This window comes from Durio zibethinus, chromosome 14 (assembly GCF_047325235.1).
Source record: "Durio zibethinus cultivar Kanyao isolate XHJ-2024 chromosome 14, ASM4732523v1, whole genome shotgun sequence".
Lineage (NCBI taxonomy): Eukaryota > Viridiplantae > Streptophyta > Magnoliopsida > Malvales > Malvaceae > Durio > Durio zibethinus.
Genome location: NC_143175.1, coordinates 533,285 through 558,439, shown reverse-complemented (window position 1 = coordinate 558,439; position 25,155 = coordinate 533,285). Strand labels below are relative to the sequence as shown.

The following is a 25,155-nucleotide window of genomic DNA, read 5'->3' as shown; positions in this document are numbered from 1 at the left end:
ACATCAATACATATGAAGGTCGATATTTATATTTCCCGTTACGAAGCAGATTTTTTACTCTCCATGAAATAATTCATTTAATTATTTTTACTAACATTACTTTAGAGTATATATCAATTGATCATTAGTTTACATGAGAATTTTAAATGTAATTTATGTTTTTTATTATTAAATATAATTTATAATTATTTACTCAATTTATTCTTAAATTTTATATAAACTCATAATTAATCAACTGTTCACTCGTGTTATCATTTTTATTTTTATATTCATACATAAAATAAAAAAAAGTTTAGATACAATATAAAATAAATAATTTTTTTTAGGGAGCATTTGTTTTGAGAGAATTTACACATTTTTTCTCAAAATTTTATTGTTCAAAAGAAAAGTAACGTTATTTTCAAATTTAATATGACATAAAATTTGTAAAATAACTATTATCATTTTAAAAAATATATCTAAAAATGAATACAAATCAATTGTAAGTTTATGTTAGTAAAAAATTTAGTTTATATATGATATGTGGCATGAAAAAGGTTCCAATAATCTATTACAAACAAATTAAATGGGTTTATTTAAAGTTTTTATGATAAAAAATGCATTGAATAATCTTTAATAATTTTTATAAAGAAATTACTAAATATGTTTTTTGCTAAAACCGTTTTCAATAACTTTCGTTAAATTTTTTTTAAAAGATTATTCAAGTTGATTTTTGCAAAAAATATTTTCAATAATCACCTATCATTTTTTTTAGATTATTTGAAACCTTTTTTCCAAAAACATATTAAATAATTCATAAAATAAAAAATTTAATAAATGTTATTTAAGGCATTTATAACAAAAAACGCATTCAATAATCTATTTTAATTTTTATGAGATGATTATTTAATACGTTTTTTAAACAAAAAATACTTTAAATAATCTCTAAAAAAAAGTTAAAATTTGAAAATTATTTAAAGTATTTTTACTCATAAAATACCTTAAATAATCTCTTTCAATTTTATAAAATAAATTATTAAAAGTATTTTTAATCAAAAACATATTTAATAATTTTTTTATAAAAATAAAAATATTATAGTAATTATTCTAAAAGATTATAATAATTATTTATGATTTAATATATATGAATTTTTCTTAGTCAAATGAGTAAATTTAAAAATGAAATAATTTAAAAATTCAAAAAATTTATAAATACCGTATAGTTTAAAAAAATTATATATATTTTTAACTTATGATTCCATTAATTAAATGCCCCTTGAAGTTTCTTTAATGTTTATCATACATTTTATTTCTTACTAAAGCTTTAAACACATTACTAATTTGATCTGACGTCTCAACAAATCAACTTTAACATTTTTTTTACGATAATTTATTGCTGCATGTTCGAGCTTCCCTTCGTACGGTCATCAAAACACTTTCCTCCAACGAACATCTAAATATACTATTAATAGTATTTAAAATTTTCGTATAATTTATTTTTAAAAATAATATTTAATAAAATTGAATTTTAATATATAAAATTTTTTTTGTTTCATGCTATAATCACGTGATGGATTTAAAAAAAAAAAAAACCTGTATCACGAAATACTAAATTAAGAATTTTTTAAAAAATAAATAACAAATCTACGCCACTGTAAAATGCGCGCGAGCCTAAAAAATCGAAATCACAAATACATCGCAAGAGAAAAAATAAAAACAGTAAAAAACGAACACTATCACGAGAGATCACCGACTTGGAAAACGGTCCCTGAGAAAAACTCAAGTAATGACGACAGTTACATACAGTACGAAAAGAAAGGAGATGAGGGACCTACTGGACGTGTGAATTGAAAGTTCACTAGATTTAAATTAGTGGTTTCGAATCCGCACTCTGCTTTCCCATCATCTCACGCAATGATAAGCTGATAACTCTTCGATAAGTACTATGTCTTATCATAATAAGTAGCTCAGCTTTTCACTGATAGGTACGTAGAAAATGAAAGACCCCTGTACAGCGCATCGAAGATAGCGAGACCCAGTCTCTCTCTCTCTCTCTGCTTTATCTTCTTGTATTTCTTCTTCTTCTTCTCAGGCTTTAAACCCTAGAAATCCTCCAAATTCGAGCTCACGTAAACTTTGGAGAGAGAATCTTTAGGGGAAAATCTCTAAATCTCTACAAATTTATTCAGATTCGAAGTTATAGCTGACTTAACTCGAGCTCGAGTTGTTCCTTGACTCGGCTGGTTTTGGTAGATCGAGTTTCTTTTGGTTTTGAGCATACAAAATGTCGTCGTTGAGCAGAGAGCTGGTGTTTCTCATACTTCAGTTTCTGGAGGAAGAGAAATTCAAAGAGTCGGTTCATAGGTAATCCTTTAATTTGTATTTTTGTTTTTATTTTATTTAATTAATTTCCCTGTACACGAGCACGCACCGCATATTCGTATCTTTGTCTTGTATTGGTATTTTTTATGTCTACAAGTAGAAGGAAATGAAGGAAATTTTTGTGAATCTGAAATTTTACTGTTTTTCTTTGTGTTATTACTTTTTATGGTGAAATTAGTTATAGTAATTTAAGTAGCTATGTTGATTGAGTTTTAGTGGTGGTAAATGGTGAAAATCAGAGGGTTTTGGTTGTAGAGGTAAGTTTTTGGTGCCTTAATTTGGCCGTGGTTGACCTGGTGATTCGTGTATTTGTGTTTTGTAAAATGCTAAAATTCATGTATTGTGCCATGTTTTATGTGAAGATTATGTGTCATAATTTGTGTCGACATGAAAACATGAAATACTTTTTTATTTTGTTAATCTCATACATAGTTGTTGCTAAAAATTTAAACCGTGTCACTTTTGTGTCTTTTTTTCTGATCACGTTCATGTTAGTGTCACTGTGTCGTATGTTAGATTGCCAGGTCTGCTGTTACTTGCAAGTTATGAAAAATATGCAATGGAATTTTAATATTGATTTTTCTGTCTTTAGGAAGTACTATGTTTTGTTGCATGTGAAAGAGGCGATTTCAAATGGAATGAATTTGTTGTTTTAACTTATTATTATTAGAAGAGAAAAAAAGATTAGAAAGAAGAAGAAATGATAACTCACTTTTATCGCATGTTCTTTTGTGAGTAAAGTGGTAACTAAGAATTTTACAGGTGGGCAAAGTGTTTCTCTGCTCCTTATTGCATTATATTTGGCCTAAGGAAGTAGAGTGATTTGATTTGCATTAGCAATTATATGATTGTGAATTTATGTTTTAAACAATGTCATCTTCTATAGGCTTGAGAAAGAATCAGGGTTTTTCTTCAACATGAAATACTTTGAAGAGAAAGTTCAAGCTGGAGAATGGGATGAAGTTGAGAAGTATTTATCAGGTTTTACTAAAGTTGATGATAACCGATATTCCATGAAGATATTCTTTGAGATAAGGAAGCAGAAGTATCTGGAAGCACTTGATCGGTATTGTTAATGGTTCAGTTGTTTAACTATTGGAAATCCTTAAATTATTGATTAATGAATGATTTGAGTTTTTTTTTTATCCTGTTGAAATAGTTTGATATTTTTTATTGATATTGCAGGCAAGACAAGGCAAAGGCTGTTGAAATATTGGTGAGTGATTTGAAGGTGTTCTCCACATTTAATGAGGACTTGTACAAAGAAATTACTCAACTTTTGACCCTCAACAATTTCAGGTAATTTCGTTGCACAAATAAACTATATTGGTTAGTTGGTATTTGTCGAGGTATAACATTAATGAATGATTTCTATTTATTAATCAGTTATCTGTCTAGAGATTTAATTTGGTAACAAGGGAACATATTAGTTGAGTTTTAAAAAGTTTATTCCAAGGAATTTGATTATAAAGGAAACTTCTGTTCAGCTGAGTAACAAAATCTTGACTTTTTTTTGAGATAAAATGTCCATCTCATGTAAACCAAGCCCAAATGAATGCGTGAAATCTTCATAATTGTATAGTTGTATTTTTCTCATCTGAATGCAGGGAAAATGATCAGCTGTCAAAATATGGAGATACAAAAACTGCTCGCTGTATAATGTTGGTAGAACTAAAGAAACTCATAGAAGCAAATCCACTTTTTCGTGATAAGCTTGCTTTCCCTACTTTGAAGTCCTCTAGACTAAGGACTTTGATCAACCAAAGGTGAAGTTGATATATGCTTGTTATTAAAACTAGGGAAGCAAATATAATTTGTTATACTGGTATATATAGATATATATTTTTTATTTGAAAATATGGGTTCATACAGCTTGAACTGGCAGCATCAGCTTTGCAAGAATCCAAGGCCAAACCCAGACATCAAGACTTTATTCACAGATCACAATTGTATGCCTCCAAACGGTCCTCTTGCACCTACACCTGTCAATCTTCCAGTTGCTGCAGTTGCAAAACCTGCTGCTTATACATCACTTGGAGCTCATAGTGTATGTTGCCCAACATCTGTATTTTGTTATTTTCTTGAATGGATATTTATTTTACTACTTGTATAATAATATTTGGAATATTGACTGACACATACTTTGTCATACTTTTGGCTTATAGCCCTTCCCACCAACAGCAGCAGCAGCTAATGCTGGTGCTATAGCAGGATGGATGGCCAATGCTTCTGTCTCTTCATCTGTCCAAGCTGCTGTTGTCACAGCATCGTCCATACCTCTTGCGCAAAATCAAGGTCAAAACTTCAATGCTGACTCATTGGAAATCTCTATTCTAAAGACTGGCATAATTTGGACAATTGCTCTATTAATGCACATCAGACTGTTAGTCATAAGATGGTCAAAACATCCATTTAATTTTTTTTCTGATTTTGGGGTGTGGTTCCAGTTGCTGGTCTAATATTAGAATGCCATTCTTGTCATTTATAATTTCTGGATGTGTTAATTCCTAAGGAAGCCAATCTTTGTTAGCTTGAAAGTTTTTTTTTACTTGATCTATTGGTACTGGAGATGCTATCAGACATTTCTTTTTCTGTTTACTCTGTCTTCAATGCCATGCAAGGATAGCCTAAAGGATCTCTTTATTACGTAAATATGTCTTATTAGGTATATGCCATTAATCTGCATTCCCATTTGAATAGTTTCAGTCTTGAAGCGTCCAAGAACACCTCCATCTGCGCCCAGCATGGTTGATTATCAGAACCCTGACCATGAACAGCTAATGAAAAGATTGTGGCCTGCTCCATCAGTTGAGGAGGTAATTTCTCTTTTTACATTTCTTTTAGTTATTCATTTTTGTGTCCTTCATTACTTGTTCTTTAACTTTACATTTTTACTAATCTTAGATTCATTTGCTTTTGTTTAATTACTGGTTTAATATGTTTCTCTTTTTGCATTGTTAGGTTACATATCCTACAACACGGCAGCAAGCTGGTTCATTGGATGACCTGCCAAGAACAGTGGCTTTGACCATGCATCAAGGATCCATGGTCACAAGCATGGATTTTCATCCTTCACACCACACATTTCTACTTGGTATGAAAGTTTATTTTTATCCATCTTACCGAGTCTAGCTTGAAACTTGTCTCTTTTCATGACATAATGTAATTGGAGCAGTTGGTTCTGCTAATGGTGAAATTGCACTCTGGGAACTTGGAATGCGGGAGAGGTTGGTTTCAAAGCCATTCAAGATATGGGAAATGTCTAAATGTTCAATGCCATTTCAGGTTTATCATCACTTTCTGAGATTTCTCTCTATGCTATACTTTTTTTCTTGTCTTCTTTTTCCGATGTCTGTCAAACTATTTTTGTCATGTGACTCGTGTGTTTTAGCTATTTCTATGCTTTTCAACATTGCAATTGATTTTGTTGGAAGAGTTACTTGCAGGCTTTGATGGTCAATGATACACCTATATCTGTCAGCCGTGTCACATGGAGTCCTGATGGAAATTTTGTAGGTGTGTTCCTTTTTGATAGATTACGAACAATTTAGTATGCATATACTTGTTCTTATTGTATTTCTTGCTGCAGGGGTTGCATTTTCCAAACACTTAATTCACTTGTATGCTTATCCTGGACCAAATGATCTAATCCAGCGTTTAGAGGTTAGTTGATTTTTTTTCTACTCTCCAACTAAAAGGATACATAACTGTTTTTTGACATTTTTTTCTTTCTTAACAGATTGATGCCCATGTTGGTGGCATAAATGACTTAGCTTTTGCTCATCCAAGTAAACAACTCTGCATTGTTACCTGTGGAGATGACAAGCTCATAAAGGTGAGATAGTAAATTTTTACTAATAGTTTTGTTTAAACTGGATATCTATTGTTATCCTAATGAAAGAAGTGGAACAGGTGTGGGATTCAATGACGGGACAAAAACTGTTCAATTTTGAAGGTCATGATGCTCCAGTTTATTCCATCTGCCCACATCATAAAGAGAACATTCAGGTACAATGCAAAAATGTCATTTTTTGTTGATTATATATACAAAGCCTTAATTATTAAACAGCTGCACTGGTTGCCTCTGTCGCTGTCTTGACTGTGACTATAACCAATCAGTGCTGCCTAAAGATGCTGTCACAACCATCTTATTAAATGCATGAAATTTTGTATAGCAATGTGCTAGCACAACCTGTAATTTATGATTCTCTTTCCAGTTTAATATCCATGAAAGAGCTGTGTTCTTTATCAAAACCATTTCCATACTCCTAGTTAGAACTTTACCCCCAATGATCTTCCCTTTGGTGCTATAGTGTCTGCTATATTTGATTCACTCTCTTTAACATTTTAGGCCAGTGTCTTTGTGGAGTATATAGCTTTGTTGGTTCAGTTGAATGCTTAGATTTTCTTTTTTGGTCGAGAATTGATGTTTGGATGGGAATTTATACTTTCATTTGCTAATTATCAATGTCATTGCAGTTCATATTTTCAACTGCTGCCGATGGGAAAATTAAGGCCTGGCTGTATGATAATATGGGTTCCAGAGTTGATTACAATGCTCCAGGTCACTGGTGTACTACAATGCTTTATAGTGCTGATGGAAGTAGGTATGATCATGAATCTTAAAATAGGAATTTTAGTAACTTCCTCTTGAAAACTTTAAGTTGGACTGTATTCATTCCCCAAAAAAATTGTTTTTTCTTATAATGCCTTAAATTTTTGTTGTTGAATTTTACATGTAATTTATTTCATTCTAATTTTGAACTTTTGTTAATTTCTTCTTTTGGATTCAGATTGTTCTCTTGTGGCACAAGTAAAGATGGAGAATCTTTTCTAGTTGAGTGGAATGAAAGTGAAGGAGCGATAAAGAGGACTTATGTGGGGTTTAGAAAGAAATCAGCAGGTGTTGTGTCATTTGACACGACACAAAATCATTATTTGGCTGCAGGAGAAGATAGCGGGGTAAAGTTTTGGGACATGGATAATATCAATCTTCTCGCTTTCACAGATGCTGAGGGTGGACTCCCTGTAAGTTAAATGTTCAAATTTTGTAGTTCTTTTGTGAAACATGTATGCTATTAAGTTGGGTGTTTAATTAATCATATTAATTGCCTCAGAGTCTTCCCCGCGTGAAATTCAATAAGGAAGGAAATCTCCTTGCTGTGACAACAGCAGACAACGGATTCAAAATACTTGCAAATTCTGTGGGTCTTAGATCTTTAAGAGCAGTTGAGACATCACCTTTTGATCCATTGAGAACACCCATTGTTTTTGCTGCAATTAAGGTTATGATCGTTTTGATTTGCTTAATGTTTTTTTAAGAATATTCATGTCTTGAGACCTGCAGGTTTTCACTTTTTTCTCTGTTGGTTAGGCTTCTGGCTCTTCTGCAGTAGCAAATGTTGGTCCTGTCAGTTGTAAAGTGGAAAGGAGCTCTCCTGTCAGGCATTCTCCTATACTTGTATGTTAGCTTGGATGTTCCTTGCTTCACATTTCAACTTTTCCCTGAACTTTATATGGTAATTGGAGCTTGCAGCAGTAACAATATGGTTCATATTGCTACAAGCACATTAGGAGATTAGATTTAAGGGCCAACTCTTTTAATTCTTATGGATGCTCCCTTTCATTTTTCTTTTCATGCATTAAGGAACATGTTGTGCTTTCATCAGAACAAGTGGGCTGTCTATAATGCAAATAGACCCTAGGTTTTTCAAGGTTTTTTTGTGGTTATTATGTTCTTTTTGCAATTGATTTTATTGTTTTGGATTGTTTTTCCCCCAAGAATGGAGTTGATCCCTTGAGTATAAGTGTCGAAAAGCCAAGAGGTGTAGATGATGCAACTGACAAGACTAAACCCTGGCAATTAGCTGAAATTGTGGATCCTGGTCAGTGTCGGTTAGTTACCTTATCCGACAGCACAGATAGCTCCAGCGAGGTGCACTAGTTTTCTTCAAGAATCAGGTTTAAACCTAGTGATACCATTTAGCACTGAATCATTGCATCTCTTTGAAGGTTGTTCGGCTTTTGTATACAAATTCTGCTGTTGGTATTTTGGCACTTGGGTCAAATGGTGTTCAGAAACTTTGGAAGTGGCCCCGAAATGAACAGAATCCATCTGGAAAGGTACAATACTTTTTCTCGAATAAAATTGTTTCTTTTACTTTGACATTTTCTCTATAACTTCCTTTTTGTTGATGAGAACTCTGAATTCCTTTAAACTTTAAAGGCCACTACCAATGTCGTTCCACAGCATTGGCAACCAAATAGTGGTCTTCTTATGACTAATGATGTCACAGGTGTCAACCTGGAAGAAGTGGTACCATGCATAGCACTCTCAAAGAATGATTCATATGTAATGTCAGCCACAGGGGGAAAAGTTTCTTTGTTTAACATGATGACTTTCAAGGTACGCCTTCATGAGCTTGTGTATTGAATGTACTTTTATGTTTGGCATGCTAATAACACATGATTTGCAGGTAATGACAACATTCATGTCTCCTCCTCCAGCTTCAACCTTCCTAGCATTCCACCCTCAGGATAATAATATCATAGCAATTGGAATGGAGGATTCAACTATCCATATTTACAATGTTCGGGTAGATGAGGTGGCACTTCCCAACTCCATTTGACGTGTGCTTATTTATTCTTCTTCCTGTTGTATTATCCTGCTTTCTTAAGTGGTTCCAAAGTAATCTGTTTTTCAACTTTTTTAGGTGAAATCAAAATTGAAAGGTCACCAAAAACGAATAACTGGTTTGGCTTTTTCAACCAGCCTCAATATCTTGGTTTCGTCAGGTGCTGATGCTCACGTAAGTGGTATCCAGGCTTGTCATATTTACTTATTTTATTCTTACCTTTTCTATGGGATCTAAATGATACAAAACTTCAGGTAATCATAAAAATAGAAAAGATACAACTGATTTTATTAGTTAGTTTTTCAACTTAATTTCCTTGGTGTTTCTCTGGTTCCATCATCTCTGATATACATTACACAGTTCTATCTCTTCCATTTACTCTGTTTGGCTTAAAATTTTTTCCGTTTGTTTATGTTCATGCTTTCTTCCTTCATCTGGTTAAGGACTTGCTACAATATTTTAGTTTATTGATGAATGTAATGTCATGCCCGTACAACTGGATATGCATGTTACTAATCGACAGAGAGGGAATAGGGATGAGGGAAAGGTCTTATGTAGAGTGATGTTATTACTTATTAACATCTTGCTATTCTCTGCAGCTGTGTGTATGGAGCATTGATACATGGGAGAAAAGGAAATCAGTTCCAATCCAAATCCCATCTGGAAAGGCACCTACAGGTGACACACGAGTACAATTTCACTTCAATCAAATTCGCATGCTGGTAGTTCATGAAACACAGTTAGCAATATATGATGCCTCCAAGATGGAGCGCATTCGACAGGTAGGAAAATCAAAAAGTGGTATAGATTTTGGTGATATAATATTTTCTTTTGATGGGGGGAACACTTTCAAATGCCATTCATTTGCCGCAGTGGATTCCACAAGATGTACTGCCTGCACCCATATCTCACGCAGCATACTCCTGTAACAGCCAATCTGTTTATGCTACCTTTTGTGATGGTAATGTTGGGGTATTTGATGCTGATAGCCTAAGACTTCGATGCCGTATAGCTTCGTCAGTGTACTTGTCCCAGGCAATCTTAAAAGGGTAAGTTATCTGCTATATTCCATGCAAATTCATTGAACCTGTAGTTGCCTTCCAAATCGATGTTAGTGTCATCTCCATACTGGTAGTTTTTGTGCATGGTTAATTGTGAATCATTGTTTCAAACTGCATGGACTCCAGCAAACATTCAATTTTCTGGTGTCACTGTTTTACAGAAACCAAGCTGTATACCCGCTTGTTGTGGCTGCACATCCGATGGAGGCAAACCAATTTGCAATCGGATTGACCGACGGATCGGTGAAAGTGATGGAGCCGTCTGAATCAGAAGGGAAATGGGGAGTAAATCCACCCATGGATAACGGTAGTACTACATCGTCATCTACCACAAGCAATCACACACCTGATCAGTTACAAAGGTGAGATGCGTTTGTAGTAATTAAAAATGTATCACTGTAATTTTATCAAATGTAGAATATTAGGTTCTTACTTTTAGTCTTCCATATTAAAAGGTAAAGCATAAATGATTAGGAATGGCCAATTCTTGTATAATCCTCCTACTTGATTGATATTTGTTCTTGTCTTACTTGTACTTAACCCTTCCTATGTTTTTCTTTTCTCTTTGTTGGGAATGGTTGATGTATTTACATATTATTTTTCCCTAATAAACTCAGTTGTAATTATATATATATATATATATATTGAGTATAAAAAGTATCAATAAATAATACTAGCGGTCAACCAATCCTCACTCTTAAACCTTCAAAAACCAATAAACAAACTAAAATCCATAAATGTTGGAATTTTGAAGGGCGTAAATGTGATAAATTTGTTACATTTATTTTTTCACTTGATTCGGATTCATTATGATGGTTAAAAAAAAATTCACGTGATTTTTTCTTTGGAAAATCTAGTAACTACTATATTACCTTAAAAAAAAGTGAATTTTTTTTAAAAATTTAAAATGAAAAGTTAGTAAAATCTGGTAAATTTTAATTTGATAACAAAACCATTTTTTTTTTATTTTAAAAAATATAATCAAATGAAGTTCTCAATACGGGATCTTTATCCAGTTGGGCCAGGTTAAATGGCCCATTATAAAAGGTATTATGGGAAGAAGCGGATTCTGAAAACGGGCCGAATTGTTTTAGCGGTAGTTGCAAATTAGGCTTACATCACGGCTATTTCCCAAAACGCCTTTTTTTTTTATTTATTTTCTCTTTCTTGCAGAAACAACGGGCCGAACTGTTTTAGAGGCGGTTTCATATTAGGCTTAGGATCCAAACGCCTATTTCCCAAAACGCCTATATTTATTATTTATTATCTCTTTCTTGCGGAAACTTCTGAAGTCACTCTTCTGCTTCTTCTCATTGCTCGCGGCTAACACTTTCCAGGCGAGTCTGTTAAAGTTCAATCTCATTGTTTTTTTTTTTTTTTCGAAAATTCCATCGTTATTTTGTTGTATTTCACTCGAACTTTTATTTGTTTTTATTATTGCAATTTCTTCATGAAAATTAATCAAAAGTAAAACCGACTTAAATAATTCTAATTTTTTGATCTGTTTTCGTAGATTTAGGATTTCAATCTATCAATGGTGAATTTCATGAATACAAATAGGAATTTTTTTCATTGTTTCAGATCGTAATTTTAGTTTTTTTTTTTTTTGTCTTCTTTTACTTGGGAACTTGTAGTTGGATATGATTTCACTCGAAGCTTGAACATAATTATGGTTTTATCTTTGGAGTAATTGTTTTTTAACTTATTTGATTGAGATTTGATGTTGTTTGTTCCAGGCAATCGCGGGCAGTGTTACCAATTTGGTTGAAAACATGGCAAATTTTGCAAAACCAGAGAATGCTTTGAAGCGAGCTGAAGGTTAGAAACTATTTTTATTTTTCATCTATTAGGCTCCGTTTGTTGTTTGGTTAATTGCATTTTGTGAATGTATGCTAGCCCTTGTTCTGTATTAAAAATCATTGTCTGCTGTTAATGTGCATCTGGATTGTGGAGGCATTGCCTTAAATAGTTAGGCTTAGAAGTGTATGTTGGGTTGTGATTGATACTTTTATTTTTATGATATACGTGTTTGTGATGACTGTGTGATGGTGTTGATGCAGAGTTGATTAATGTTGGGCAGAAGCAAGATGCGTTGCAGGCGCTTCACAATCTAATAGCTTCAAAGAGATACAGAGGTTGGCAGAAGCCACTTGAAAGGATAATGTTTAAATATGTAGAGCTGTGTGTTGACATGCGGAAGGGTCGGCTTGCCAAAGATGGTCTGATTCAATACTGAATTGTATGTCAACAAGTCAATGTTAGTTCTTTGGAGGAGGTGATCAAGCACTTCATGCATCTTTCTACTGAGAAAGCTTAGCAGGTTCGTAGTCTGGCACAAGCCCTATAAGAAGCTCTTGATGTTGATGACCATGAAGCTGATAAAAGGCCTGACGATTTTATGCTAAATTATGTCAGTGGAAAGAAAGAAAAGGATAGGTCTGATCGTGAACTTATTACTCCTTGGTTCAAGTTTCTTTGGGAGACCTATAGAACAGTACTTGAAATATTGCGGAACAATTCCTAGTTAGAGGCACTTTATGCGGTATTTCCTGTCTTAATAACTTTTCATAAATGTTGAGCATTTCTTACACCTATAACTAGGTCTTCAACTTTTGATAACTATGTGAAATCGGACAAACTTGTTTTAAGCATTATGAAAGAAGGGTGGCTAGGTTCTTTCTTACATTTTTTTAGATTTGAGTACACAACCCTTCACTGCTATTCTGTAAGGTTCATTTATGGTTTGTCAGAATTTGCACATAAAAGGATAAATTTTGAGGAATATAGGACTTAAGTTGTTATTAGATGAATTGCAAAGACTTCACCAGGTTGCTGGAAAAGAGAGAATATGATTTTGGTCTGCAGTCCCTTATGATGGACAATAATGGAATGACTGTCTCTTGTTTTATGTTTACTTCAGATGGGAATGTCTCATTTGCGTGATAATAGTAATTTGTGTACGTATTGATTTAAAATGAAGAATTGTTCATTTTTTAAATATCCTGTAGATGACAGCACATCGGGCGTACCAGTTTGGCAAGCAGTATAAACGGACAACAGAGTTCCGAAGGTTGTGTAAGATTATAAGGAATCATTTAGCAAATTTAAATAAATATAAAGACCAGAGGGACAGACCTGATCTGTCAGCACCAGAGAGCTTGCAACTGTATCTCAATACAAGATTTGAGCACCTAAAGATTGCTACTGAGCTAGGACTCTGGCAGGTCCGTAGTTTGCTTCATCCACCTTCTATGTGTACTTAATGGATGAATTTGCTATCTTGTGATGGATATATCTTACATGCTTCTGATCATTACTTGTCATGTTGGTCCCTGCAGGAGCTTTTCGTTCTGTTGAAGATATTCATGGATTGATGTCCATTGTCAAGAAAACACCTAAGGCTTCCTTGATGGTGGTTTATCATGCTAAGTTAACTGAAATATTCTGGATTTCGGGCAGCCATTTTTATCATGCTTATGCATGGTTCAAGCTATTCACACTTCAAAAAAGCTTTAAAAAAACTTAAGCCAGAAGGATTTGTAGTTGATAGCATCATTGGTTGTTTTGGCTGCACTGTCAGTGTCCCCTTACGATCAAACACGGGGTGCAACACACTTGGAACTTGAAAGTGAGAAAGAGTGCAACCTTCGAATGGCAAGTCTTGTAGGATTTAATCTTGAACCTAAACTTGAGAACAGAGAAGTGGTATGTTGTATTAAATTCCATTTGCTTTCATTTTCCTTTTTCTTGCTGTTAACGTATTCTGACATTCTGCACTTCTTCCAGTTTTCAAGGTCGTCACTTCTCACAGAACTGGTATGTTTAAATTTTATAAGCTCTTTTAGCTTGTTTCTTCTTCTTTTTTTTTTTTTTGTCTGTGTTACTTACACTGATTTGATAGTTTGTTCTAATGAATGCTCAAAGTTTAAAAATTGTTCAAGAGGCTTTTTTTTTTTTTTAAAGAAAGGCATGGATGGCAACGTTGTCAATTGCTGGTTGCTTATATGTCTTAACGATGATGTTTCTCAAGTCAATTTTAATATAACAGAACTCAACCCAACTAAGCCCTTAATCACAAACTACTTGGATTTGGTTACATGATATAATTTCTCTATTCCACTTTGTTAAGGTACAATAATCAATTGCCATATAGGTCTAACTTTATTTCTAGGTTATTATAGCCTTAAAAACATGTGCTGTACCTGGATCTCTGTGAGGTCCATAATCTTTCTATTTATGAAGTTACTTGGTCTTTTTTTGCCATGTTCTTTAACACAAAGAAATAAGTCAACCCAGTTTTGCAAGCTAGGCTTGATTGTGACTCTTTTTCTCTCTCTCAGATTCTTATGGGAAGGAGTATTGGCTTTATATTTATGTAACTAAAAATTTTTTAGATGTCGTTAGGTTGCTGTCTAAACTGTCTGTTCTTATTCCCCTTTTATTTAGGTCTCCAAAGGTGTACTTAGTTGTGCGACTCAAGAAGTGAAAGATCTTTACCATCATTTGGAACATGAATTCTTCCCTCTGGATGTTGCGTCAAAGATACAGCCTCTATTGATGAAAATATCAAAACTTGGTGGGAAGCTGGCTTCACCTTCATCTGTACCTGAAGTTCAACTCTCTCAATATGTTCCTGCCCTTGAAAAGCTTGCTACGCTCAGGTTGCTTAAGCAGGTGTGTTCTTGCGTTTATTTTCTTTTCATTGTTCTTTTTATTTGCTATATACCCCACTTTGTTTATTTATGCTCGATTTTACCAATGTCCTTGTCCCTTGCTTCTCCAGGTGTCCCAGGTTTACCCGACAATGAAAATTGAGAGTTTGTCTCAGATGATCCCCTTTTTTTATTTTTCTGTGGTGGAAATGATTTCTGTTGATGCTGTGAAACATAATTTCATAGCAATGAAAGTTGACCACATGAAGGGTATTTTGCTGTTTGGTAATATGGTAAGTTAGAATTTTGGGCTGTTTATGCTTCTTCACTGATATTGCTAGGATTTGTGCACTTTGTTCATATTTCTTAAATGTGTCCACATAGCATAGGATACATTTATTTATTTACCTTTTTCCTTATGTTGGCCTTTTGAGGGTCTTGAATCTGACAAGCTTCGTGATCACCTAACCATTCTTGCTGAATCTTTGAATAAAGCAAGAGCCATGATATACCTCTCTGCCATGAAAGCATCAAAGCTGGGTGAAGTTTTACTGGGTTTAGGGGATATCGTAGATAAGGAACACAAGAGGCTTCTTGCTCGGAAATCAATCATTGAGAAAAGAAAGGAAGAACAAGAACGTCAAGTATTGGAAATGGTAACCCATTTAAATGGCTAGTTGCATGAGCAACGTGAGGTTTCATCATTTAGCAAAAGGGTTAAAATGAATTTATAAAGTTATGCCCTTGCTTTTGTTTGTTTTGATCCACTAGGAATGTGAGGAGGAGTCAAAGAGGCAGATGTTGCTGAAGAAAAGTGAAGAAGCAGAAAAAAAGAGGCTTGCTGCTGTGTTTGAACAACAGCGAGCTGAAAGAATTCGTAAGGAAATAGAGGAGCGGGAGCTTGAAGAAGCACCGGCACTACAGCAGGAAACTGAAAAGCATTTAAAAAGAGGGAAAAAGAAGCCAATTTTAGATGGGGTGAGCTGCCATTTTTTTCATTAAGTTTCTGATTCATATGGAAGTTGCTTTTTTTGACTTTGGATGTTTATACAGGAGAAATTGACAAAGCAAACCTTGATTGAGCGGGCGATGAGTGAGCAGCTCAAGGAGAGGCAGGAACAGGAGAAGAGACTGCAAAAAGTTGCCAAAACAATGGACCATCTGGAAAGGGCAAAGAGAGAGGAAGCAGCGCCCTTGCTTGAAGCTGCTTTTCAACAACGATTGATAGAAGAGAAGGTGCTTCATGAACGTGAGCAACAGGTGAATCTTTTAATTCTCTGTTTTGTTGCACCTGTTTTTGCAATTGAAAACATACCTAGTTCTCTATACTTCCCTTTCAAGGCACCGAAACATGTGACCTTTTATTTTCTATAAACATATCTAATACTGTGATGTGTTTAAGTCTGCCTCGGCAGATGCTCTACCTTCATTTGCATATCTGTCTCAAAGGGATGGACAGATATTCTATGTTACACTATTTTTGTTTAAGAGGGTTTTTTTTTTTTCTTTTTTGGTTTTAGCTATTGTCAACCTTTTGATAATATCATATGTAATTCTGTTTTTCCGTCTTGTAGCTGGAAGTTGAGTTGAGCAGACAGCGTCACGATGGGGACTTGAAAGAGAAGAATAGGCTGGCACGCATGTTGGAAAACAAGGTCAGTACATTTTGGGTTTGTGGCTGTTGTGCTCTTGAGAGAGTTTCTCTTGCAAGAGATAATTTTCTTGCAACTTACTGTATCTTTTCTTCCACAGTGTTAGCCATTTAACATAGACAAATTTGGTTTCTGCTTTTACACAGATGGTATTCCAGGAAAGAGTAATGAGTCGTCGGCAAGCTGAGTTTGACCAACGGAGAGTAGAGAGAGAGGAGAGAATCAAACAAATCATTCAGGCCCGGAAGCAGGAAAGAGATATTAAGAGAAAGAAAATATTCTATGTGAAATCTGAAGAGAGGATAAGAAAGCTGCGCGAAGAGGTGGAAGCTCGTAAACGTGAAGGTATATAATTTTATACTTCCAAATGATTATATTTTCATAATTACTTGACCTTGAAATTTTATTCCATTTTTGGATTAGCTCAGAGATCTTTTTCTTTAGAAAAATTATGGTCTAGTTGCTTCATAAATTTCCTTTTTCTCACGTCAAATGAATTCTGTCTCACCTCCAATTAATTCAGGGAAATTTAAGAATTTTGTCTGTCCAGTCATTTCAGTTATGCTTTTCTGTTATTTAAATTCTTTAGGTATCTTTCCTTTTAAAATGTTCCTCTTGATATAGGATATTGTGTTAGTGTGTGTTAATGGTTATGAAGCTACAAATTTGTGCTTTCATCTACTATAATTATTGGCACTCTGAAACTCGCAGAGGCTGAGAGACGAAGGAAAGAAGAAGCTGAGCACAAAGCAAAAATGGATGAGATTGCTGAAAAGCGGAGGCAAAGAGAACGAGAATTGGAAGAGAAAGAGAGGCTGAGGCGAGAGCTCTCTTGGGGAGGTCAACAGAAGGGCTGTCTAGGCCTTCTGAGCTTCCTGCTGGGTCCCGCACAATGGAGCCTGGAGTTGCTGCTACTGCGCCTTCTTCCGGGAAATATGTTCCTAGGTTCCGGCGAGAAAGACCCGAAAGCTCTGGTCCAGCTCCACCTTCAGAACCTGATCGCTGGGTCAAGCCTGCACCCTCAGAACCTGATCGATGGACTACTGGCAGCAGGGCCCCTCCACCGCAAGCTGATCGCTGGAGTAGTGGCAGTAGGGCTCCACCTCAGGATTCTGATCATTTGGGTGGTGCTGGTAGCAGCAGCAGCAAGCCAGAACCCTGGAGGCCATCAAGAGCCAGGAACCCACAACGTGTTTGATCCGATTTCTGATCTTCAAGTGGTGTCCTGGAATACAAATTTTGTCCCAAACTAACTACTTAAAATTAGCGGTGTCAAATCTTTTGAGTTTGAATAAATATAATATTAAGTTCAAGTTTTTGATTTGAAATTTAAAATTTGAAATTCAATTCGAATTCGATTGAATTTTATTTTTTTAATTTAAGTTTGATTTGAGATAAAAATTGAGTTATTCAAATTCGTTCGATTAAGTTTGATTAACATAAAAAAATTAATTTGATTTTTATTTTTGATAAAAATTTAATTATTTATGTTTAAGTTTAAATTCAAGTTTTAAATATTTTATTAATTAAAATAATAAAAATATATTTAAATATAAAAAATTAATTAAATTTATAAATTATTCAAATTGATTGTAAGAATATTTAAATTCAATTCGATTAATAAATCAAATTATTAAAATTTGATTTGTGAGGACTTTCCGGAGAGATGAATTATATGCTTTTGTTTTTCCTTGTTTTGGTCGATTACTGCTTTTTGTACGGCTACCAGGCTGAGGAATATCAAGTTATATAAACCAGTCTGACATGTTAATGGTGGATTTTGTTTCTTTTGCTGGAGATAGTTTAGTTATGCTTTGCGTTGGATAAGTTTTTGTCATTTCTCATTCATAGTCTTTGACCCTCGAAGAGGTCCTGACAAAGTTTCTGGTTATTATGGTGCTTTGTTGAACATAATTTTTTTCATAATAAAAAAAGGGAAGAATTACGTTAGAATTACTAGTTTACATTTTATGATTTGTTAATAAAATTACTATTGATTTCTTGGCTTATAATTATTAGAAATCGCCTCCGCTAAAAGTACACAAATTTTTTTTAAAAATTTTTGAGGTGTCAGAATTTAAACTTAATCATTAAAATTAAAATTTTAATATTTTATTAATAAATTATATATGCAAAAAATTATTTTGTTCATATGCTCGTTAACTTTCCATTTCTTTAATATCCATCAATAATAATAATAATAATAATAATAATGCCCATTTCTTTAATATTCATCAATAATAATAATTAGTTTAAAACCTCCTGAAAATTAAATTATAATTAAATGGAGAGTAAATGTGAAATATAGTTTTATTTTAGGAACATAATTTTTTTTTCTTTTCTTTTTCCACTGTTGTTTCTTTATTGGATTAATATTTGCGGCCCAACATCGCGGCCCACCCAACAGAAGGAATCGCACCCAACACAAAAACAAAAAACCTAAAACCCTTCCTCTTCCCCTTGCTCGCTCCATTTTCATTTCAACTCTTTTGCTCTGTCATCATCCCTTGGATTTTCCGAGTTTGAGTTAACTCACTTAAACATAATGAGTTCACTCGCTAGCAGATGTGCAAAGCTTCTTAGAATCTCTGTTCCTACAGCACCCAACTCTTCTCTAGGTCTCTATTTCGCTCTTTTTTTTTTTTTAAACATTTATGGTTGTGGGATTAAACATATTGATATAAGCTACTATTTTTATAATTTTTCTAGATGGTTTTTTATTTGTATGGATGCCATTACATAAAAAGGTTAATTTTTGTGTAATGAATGGTTAGTTATGCTGATTAATGTTGGTTCTTTTAGCACTTTCGACAAACAGTTGATATGCTTGATTAATAAAAGTGGAATGACATATTTGCATGTGATAAATTTGCTAATGAATGTTGCAGTGGCGGGTGTGCAACGTGCCTCCAAGATGTGGTGTTCGACTGGTTCGCTTGATAGCGAAAATGATGAAGGGAAAGACGGTGAAATTGAAGATGTGATTGATGATTTTCTTGGCGATAAGTCTGACAAGCGTGAGCCACAGCTCCAAGGTGTCAATCCTGGAAAGGGTTGGAATTTCCGTGGTGTGCACAAGGTATAACCTTTCGTTAGTTTTAATCAGTGTGAATTGTGAATTTTGGCTGGGAATTTGATGGGCTTTTTGTGTATTATGTAGCATTTCTTACTGCAAATCTTTGATTATAAATATGATTGTTATCTTGAATCACTAAATGTGGTATAGGATGCTTAAGTGATACTCATGGTACTTATAAATCAACCAGCTAGCTTAGTTGAATTTAAGTTCTATCTGCATGCACAGGTCTGCATGTTCATCTCTGCTCTTACCTTTAAGTGGAAATTTAAATCGAGTATGAAATATTTTTTACAGGCAATTATTTGTGGAAGAGTTGGGCAAGCCCCTGTGCAGAAAATATTGAGGAACGGACGAACTGTGACTATATTTACAGTTGGAACAGGTGGCATGTTCGACCAGAGAATCATAAGGGACCAAAACTCACCAAAACCTGCCCAATGGCATCGAATTGCTGTGCATAATGAAATACTTGGGACATATGCTGTTCAGAAAATCACTAAAAAGTATATATTCGTACTTGATGCAATCAAAATTTGGATTATCTAAGAAAATAGCACCATGTTTATATCTATGTGTGTTTGAGGAATGGATTTTTAATGCAGCTCTTCGGTCTATGTTGAGGGTGATATTGAAACTAGAGTTTACAATGACAGCATAAATGGTGAAGTTAAATATATACCAGAAATATGTATCCGTCGCGATGGTATGTGGCTCTTTATTTATCTCCCTTCGTATTATTCATTTTATTGTTTTAGGGGGCATGTGTTTGTTGTCTGTTTTTGGTGACCTCGTAAATTGAGTTGTGCTCTTTGAATTTGATTTGAAACAGATTTAAGTTCTTGAAGAAATTAGACACTGGCACGCAGCATTATGCACTGAGCTTTCTTATGATTATGTTTCTCTGTGTTTGTTATAATAAGGACTTCATCACCTTTATAGGCATGTACACGGCACATTGTCAATGTTGTAACATTTTTACCCTGTAATTTACCTCTTGCAGGAAGAATTCGCCTTATAAAGCCTGGTGACAGTCTTAGCAATATATCCTTTGATGATCTGCGTAAGTTTTCTTCCCTTTCTTACATTTGTGAGTTGACTGGTGGTATTCCTGCCATGTGCTACTGCCATACTTTCAAACTCTGATTGAAAGTTTCTGCACAACTGGAATACCCCAATCCATCCCATTAACCCTGTGACCCCAAGGTGGTCTTTTTATACTAAGTTCCTGGAACTACTATCAGAGGACTTCACAGGTCACTGTCTCAGTTAGCTTGCACTACTACTCCTTCAATCTTTTGATTAGTGCACTTGACTGTTTGTGGCAGGAGAGGCATTACTGTAGTTTGATGTCTAACGACACATTCTAGGAACGTTTCACCGAAAGATGGGAGCGGCAGAAGCTGCAAACTCTGTATAAAAAGAAGAAAATGTCAATTATTTTAGGTTTTCGGCTAATTGCTCCAAGATTGAATTAGTGCTTAGTTATCATAGTTACTACACATTACTTGGTCATTATGGTACTTTTTGTTTAAAACTTTCTGATTGTCAGACAAATATGATGATCATTTTCCCTCTCTTTGCTGCCCCACCTTCTTTATCTCTCCATCATGGACTGAAGGGAGGTGCACTTTTGAAGAATTAATTATGTGAATTGATTTATGATATTATTAATTAGGTTGATATTCAATATCATTTTAGGACCGTTTACTTTAGCAACATGATTGCATCAATATCAGGACCTAATTTGCTTCTCTGATTAATTCCAACCTCTAGCTTTGCTGTTTTGGTATGCTTTATATTGTTAATTATTATGAGAATATCTGACTTGGTCCGATGACATTGTCTTTGAGAAACTCAAGCGATTTGGCTGGTTGTAAAGATGAGCTGGTGGTCGATCCCCATCTCACTTTTTTCTTTTTGTATTGTTGTTTCAATTAAAATCCATCACAATGAGGGTAGTAAGTTCAGAAGATAGCATTGCTGTTGCTGAAAGGCAGCTGGAATATATATGTATATAAGATAAATACATATATATATATATATATGTTACCATGCAATCTTAACCTTTAATTACAAATTCAAGCGGTTAGCAATCAAACTATCACCAATCTCTATAAGATTTAGATAGCATCTTGTTCCGAGTTGGTCGGTATTACAGCCGAGCACAGAAGTAAACTAACAAACAATAATGGCAAAACACCTACTGTATCTATCTCTGCCTCCATTCTTACACCCATCTATTGCAATCAACAGGTAATGGGAAACCATCCATTTTCACACAGCCAGAAAAAAAAAAAAAAAAAACACCATATTTACTTTGTTATCGAATGAGATGTTATGTGGCCACTGTGGGTCTGCTTGGCCTTTTTCCTTCCATGGCATCTTTCTTTTTCCGACATTTGTTGCAGAGAAAGGGTCCTTCCCAGGGCTTGGAAGCAGGTGAGAAAAAAGGCCCAGAGTTCGCAGTTATACCCTCTGCGGGAGGTTGATCAATTTGACAGACTGCACATTTAAAGATTCCCGAGTTTGCACTCATGGGGAAATCCTTACCCAACCTGCAATTTTTATTATAAAAATCTACTTATGAATTATATTTATAAAAGGTTGTGGAAATTCATTAGCAACTTCTGCTAACTTTTTTCGGTACGGTCTGCTAGTTTATTTTAAGACCATCCATATTATTTCCCCCAGGCATTTCCACCCCACATACATGTTATAAAGTAAAAATTAAAATAGAAAACAAATTAGAAGAACAAGGGAAAGTTCTAATGAATGACCTTTCAGCAAGCATGGCAGAACCCTCTTCAAATAGTTCCTCGACAACTCCAACGGCAGAAAGTTTATTTGTAGTCTTGTTTGTAGAATTTTGAGATATCTTACCGAAAAGAAAAGAACTCAGCGCATTCTGCTTCTTCCTTGGTGTAGGAGGTAGGACAGGCTGGTCAGAAGGAATAATATCAACAACCAGGCAGGTTGTATCATCCTTCAGACCCCTTGACCTCAAAGCTTCCTAAAAGAAGTGTTAAAAACAAGAATTAATATCAAGGCAAATTGAGTGGATAAGATAAGTGGAAAAAAACCAATCTGGACATCACCTTAACAACCAGCTTTGCTGCAAGGTCCGCTGGTAAACCCCGACAAGACTTGGCAGCCATGTCTGAAGATAAAGCATCCCAAATACCATCTGAAGCAATAATAAGTCGTCCTCCAGCGTTTGACAACTAACCGAAAACAGAAGAGAAGTTTCAAGGTTTGAATGCTCAGAAGAAAATTCATAAATGCATCAGCAAAAAGACATAAGGACATAACCTTCACTTGCTTAACATGCGGTATTGGGACAATAAACTCTCCAACATCTGTGTCACCAATTGACCTAGAGAGGCATAATCCACCAGGCCAGCAACGGAGGGGACCAACCTACACAGATTCAATACATAAAGATAACGAGTTATAAACATTCTTAAACCTTCACAAACAACCTATTCCACCACCTCTAGTTCACCCCACCTGAAAAAGAAAAAGAAGAGAAAGTCCTCTTCTTGTAAGAGTAGAATACCTCATTGCCCCCGAAAACATTAAGTCTTCCTACTTCACCCCCACTGGCAGTGACACGCTCCCTTTCTTCTACATTCTCTTCTAGCCTGTGATCTACAGTCAGGAGAGAAACTACACCCCCTTGGGTGTCATCCAATATACACCGAGAATCACCAACAGATGCAACAGTGACAGTCCATCCATCAATTACAACAAATGTAACTGTTGTCCCAGAAGTTTCTCCTGTCATCAATATACATGACTACAAAGATAAGCATGCAGCAGAATTTAACTGAGGGAAATTAACTGCGATGAAATAGAAATGAATACATGCCTCTCTGCTGAAATTCAATGTCCGTTTTCACAAAACCTGCAACCAGAGCCCGAGGAAGGGCTTGAAGCCACTCCTCCCTACTGATGCGTTGTGGAATTGCATTCAAGATGTTACCCAATAAGTTCTCCTTCACAAAAATGGCAGCTGATATACCATTATGCCCATCAAAAATCTGCCAATAAAATGAATATTAGGAATCTCTACAAGCATCAAAAGTAATGTCAACATGATCAGTAGGCGAGAAAAGAATAATCATTAGACTTTGTTTCTCATTTTTATGTGGACAAAATTAAACAAGAACATATGTTGACCAGAACTAAAATTGCGAATATATTTTTCCCACATCACAATTCAAATTCTCTCTTTTTCGTTCTTCATTTCTTCATAACCAAACAAGAGGAATCCATTAAATGCTATTTAAGCTGATAAGCCAATATCCTTCATGTTTAATGTGTATGTGTGTGTGTGTGACAGAGAGAGAGAGAGAGGGAGAAGGGGTGGGTGGAAGGAGGAAGAGAATACCGCAAACACTGAAAAAGATGTTGCTGGATTCCCAGGAATCCTCTGACAATCAGATTTAACCAGAAAGTAATCTTCTCCTTTTTTGGCCAAAGCAGCCTGTCCAAACTTCACAAAAGGCTTCTCAACTTTCTCATTCCTCAGCTCACGACCAATCAAGGTCGCAAGTGGAACAAGAGGTGGTTTCATCCTTGATACTTCAGCCTGACTCATGTTAGTTTAGGTCTCAACATTTCAAAAACTCCAATGCTGAAGCCATAGCAATCCAAATGAAACCATTTAGCATCAGCACATTCAAAGGAAAGGGAAATGCACAAGGCACCTAAATAAATTCTTAAAAAATCAGTTTTGTTTGAAGACTTGCAATGAGTAAATAGTAACAATAGAAGAAGAATTAAATAAAAAAGCATTCACATGCTATATAGTATATACCTCATAATTAACCTTTAGAACAAATTTTTACCACTCAATCAGTGAAAAAAAGGCTAAAAATGAATCAAACTGATCTAGAGCTTCCCAAAATTATTTCATCATTTTACATCATATGAGATGACATACAAAGCCAAAAGGATCAAACAGCAAAAAGATGAATACATGATAGTCGTCTCAATTTAACATTTCTTAAAGCTTCCATGAAAAAACCCAATCCAACAAAACAAATTAAACAAAAATTCCCTTACACATTTCACCACTTCAATCACAAAACTAAAACACAAATCCCCAGAAACTGATCTGAAAATTTCCACATATAAACTCTCTTTTATTAAACTTACAGCAATCAATGGGACTGATAAAGAAATAATGAATCAAACAAAGACAGTGTACAAAACTTATTATCCAATGCTAAATTCTTTACCATTAAAAAATTAACCTAAAAATATCATTTTTAAACCATCAATCTACAAAAAAGAACAATAGACATATCTAAACCAACCCATTATCAAACGTTTTCTTACAAGCCCAAAATTCAGTTCAAGATCCGAAATTGAACAGAAATCAAGCTCATGAACACCCAAAAACCCCAAACAAAAAAGTGAACTTTGAGAAGTCCAAAAAACTCAAAGTTGAAAGATGAAGAGAGGGAAACCTCAGGTCAAGCAGATATGGCCACACATTGGGTGTCTCTTCATTGCTCTGCATGAATAAAAGGCATTGTTTTTGTGTTTTTCTGGGTTACAAAAATCAAACTGAAAAACCCAGAGCGAGCTCACAGTGATTTGATTGGAAGAGAAATCCAGAGAGAGAAACGCGGTTTTCAGGTGGTGATTTTTGGACAAAAGCCTTTTACAATGACATTTATGTCCTACATCTTAATCTTTTTCCTTGTC

The 25,155-nt window shown here is 34.7% G+C and overlaps 3 protein-coding genes and 1 pseudogene across 9 annotated transcripts; 3 read left to right on the top strand and 1 right to left on the bottom strand.

Annotated features, from left to right (window-relative positions):
- Nucleotides 1–2,000: 2,000 nt before the first annotated feature.
- Nucleotides 2,001–10,689, top strand: LOC111295406 (topless-related protein 3-like). 4 transcript variants are annotated; one of them, XM_089743045.1, is made up of 25 exons: nucleotides 2,001–2,343; nucleotides 3,248–3,427; nucleotides 3,547–3,660; nucleotides 3,969–4,127; nucleotides 4,234–4,408; nucleotides 4,527–4,656; nucleotides 5,068–5,177; nucleotides 5,323–5,455; nucleotides 5,537–5,646; nucleotides 5,808–5,877; nucleotides 5,951–6,024; nucleotides 6,101–6,196; nucleotides 6,274–6,369; nucleotides 6,841–6,968; nucleotides 7,155–7,389; nucleotides 7,479–7,646; nucleotides 7,736–7,822; nucleotides 8,144–8,296; nucleotides 8,374–8,484; nucleotides 8,588–8,767; nucleotides 8,838–8,966; nucleotides 9,075–9,170; nucleotides 9,596–9,778; nucleotides 9,870–10,045; nucleotides 10,219–10,689. In XM_089743045.1, exons 1-25 carry the CDS (start codon nucleotides 2,264–2,266, stop codon nucleotides 10,421–10,423), a joined length of 3,378 nt encoding a protein of 1,125 aa, XP_089599171.1. In that variant the 5' UTR covers nucleotides 2,001–2,263; the 3' UTR covers nucleotides 10,424–10,689. The 4 variants fall into 4 exon arrangements, with proteins under 4 accessions (XP_089599171.1, XP_089599170.1, XP_022744612.2 ...); XM_089743044.1 differs by having other exon boundaries at nucleotides 5,796–5,877; XM_022888877.2 differs by having other exon boundaries at nucleotides 5,062–5,177.
- A 597-nt stretch (nucleotides 10,690–11,286) lies between these two features.
- Nucleotides 11,287–17,687, top strand: LOC111295407 (eukaryotic translation initiation factor 3 subunit A-like; annotated as a pseudogene). The gene is made up of 14 exons (XR_016327309.1): nucleotides 11,287–11,394; nucleotides 11,794–11,875; nucleotides 12,118–12,599; nucleotides 13,066–13,285; nucleotides 13,399–13,762; nucleotides 13,844–13,873; nucleotides 14,504–14,731; nucleotides 14,841–15,002; nucleotides 15,144–15,365; nucleotides 15,481–15,687; nucleotides 15,763–15,969; nucleotides 16,284–16,364; nucleotides 16,508–16,706; nucleotides 17,073–17,687. The product of XR_016327309.1 is annotated as a eukaryotic translation initiation factor 3 subunit A-like (transcript).
- A 1,125-nt stretch (nucleotides 17,688–18,812) lies between these two features.
- MTSSB (mitochondrially targeted single-stranded DNA binding protein) lies at nucleotides 18,813–21,132 on the top strand. Its single transcript, XM_022887188.2, has 6 exons — nucleotides 18,813–18,979; nucleotides 19,250–19,440; nucleotides 19,735–19,943; nucleotides 20,043–20,143; nucleotides 20,441–20,500; nucleotides 20,766–21,132. The coding sequence occupies exons 1-6, from the start codon at nucleotides 18,907–18,909 to the stop codon at nucleotides 20,780–20,782; spliced, it is 651 nt and encodes a 216-aa protein (XP_022742923.1). The 5' UTR covers nucleotides 18,813–18,906; the 3' UTR covers nucleotides 20,783–21,132.
- A 394-nt stretch (nucleotides 21,133–21,526) lies between these two features.
- LOC111294039 (putative protein phosphatase 2C 5) lies at nucleotides 21,527–25,113 on the bottom strand. Of its 3 annotated transcripts, none has more exons than XM_022887186.2 (8): nucleotides 24,915–25,113; nucleotides 23,831–24,076; nucleotides 23,309–23,480; nucleotides 22,997–23,217; nucleotides 22,750–22,857; nucleotides 22,536–22,661; nucleotides 22,218–22,450; nucleotides 21,527–21,995 (listed from the first exon to the last, which is right to left on the bottom strand). In XM_022887186.2, exons 2-8 carry the CDS (start codon nucleotides 24,038–24,040, stop codon nucleotides 21,776–21,778), a joined length of 1,290 nt encoding a protein of 429 aa, XP_022742921.1. In that variant the 5' UTR covers nucleotides 24,041–24,076; nucleotides 24,915–25,113; the 3' UTR covers nucleotides 21,527–21,775. The 3 variants fall into 3 exon arrangements, with proteins under 3 accessions (XP_022742921.1, XP_022742920.1, XP_022742919.1); XM_022887185.2 differs by having other exon boundaries at nucleotides 23,831–24,149; nucleotides 24,915–25,108; XM_022887184.2 differs by having other exon boundaries at nucleotides 24,890–25,105.
- Nucleotides 25,114–25,155: the final 42 nt, after the last annotated feature.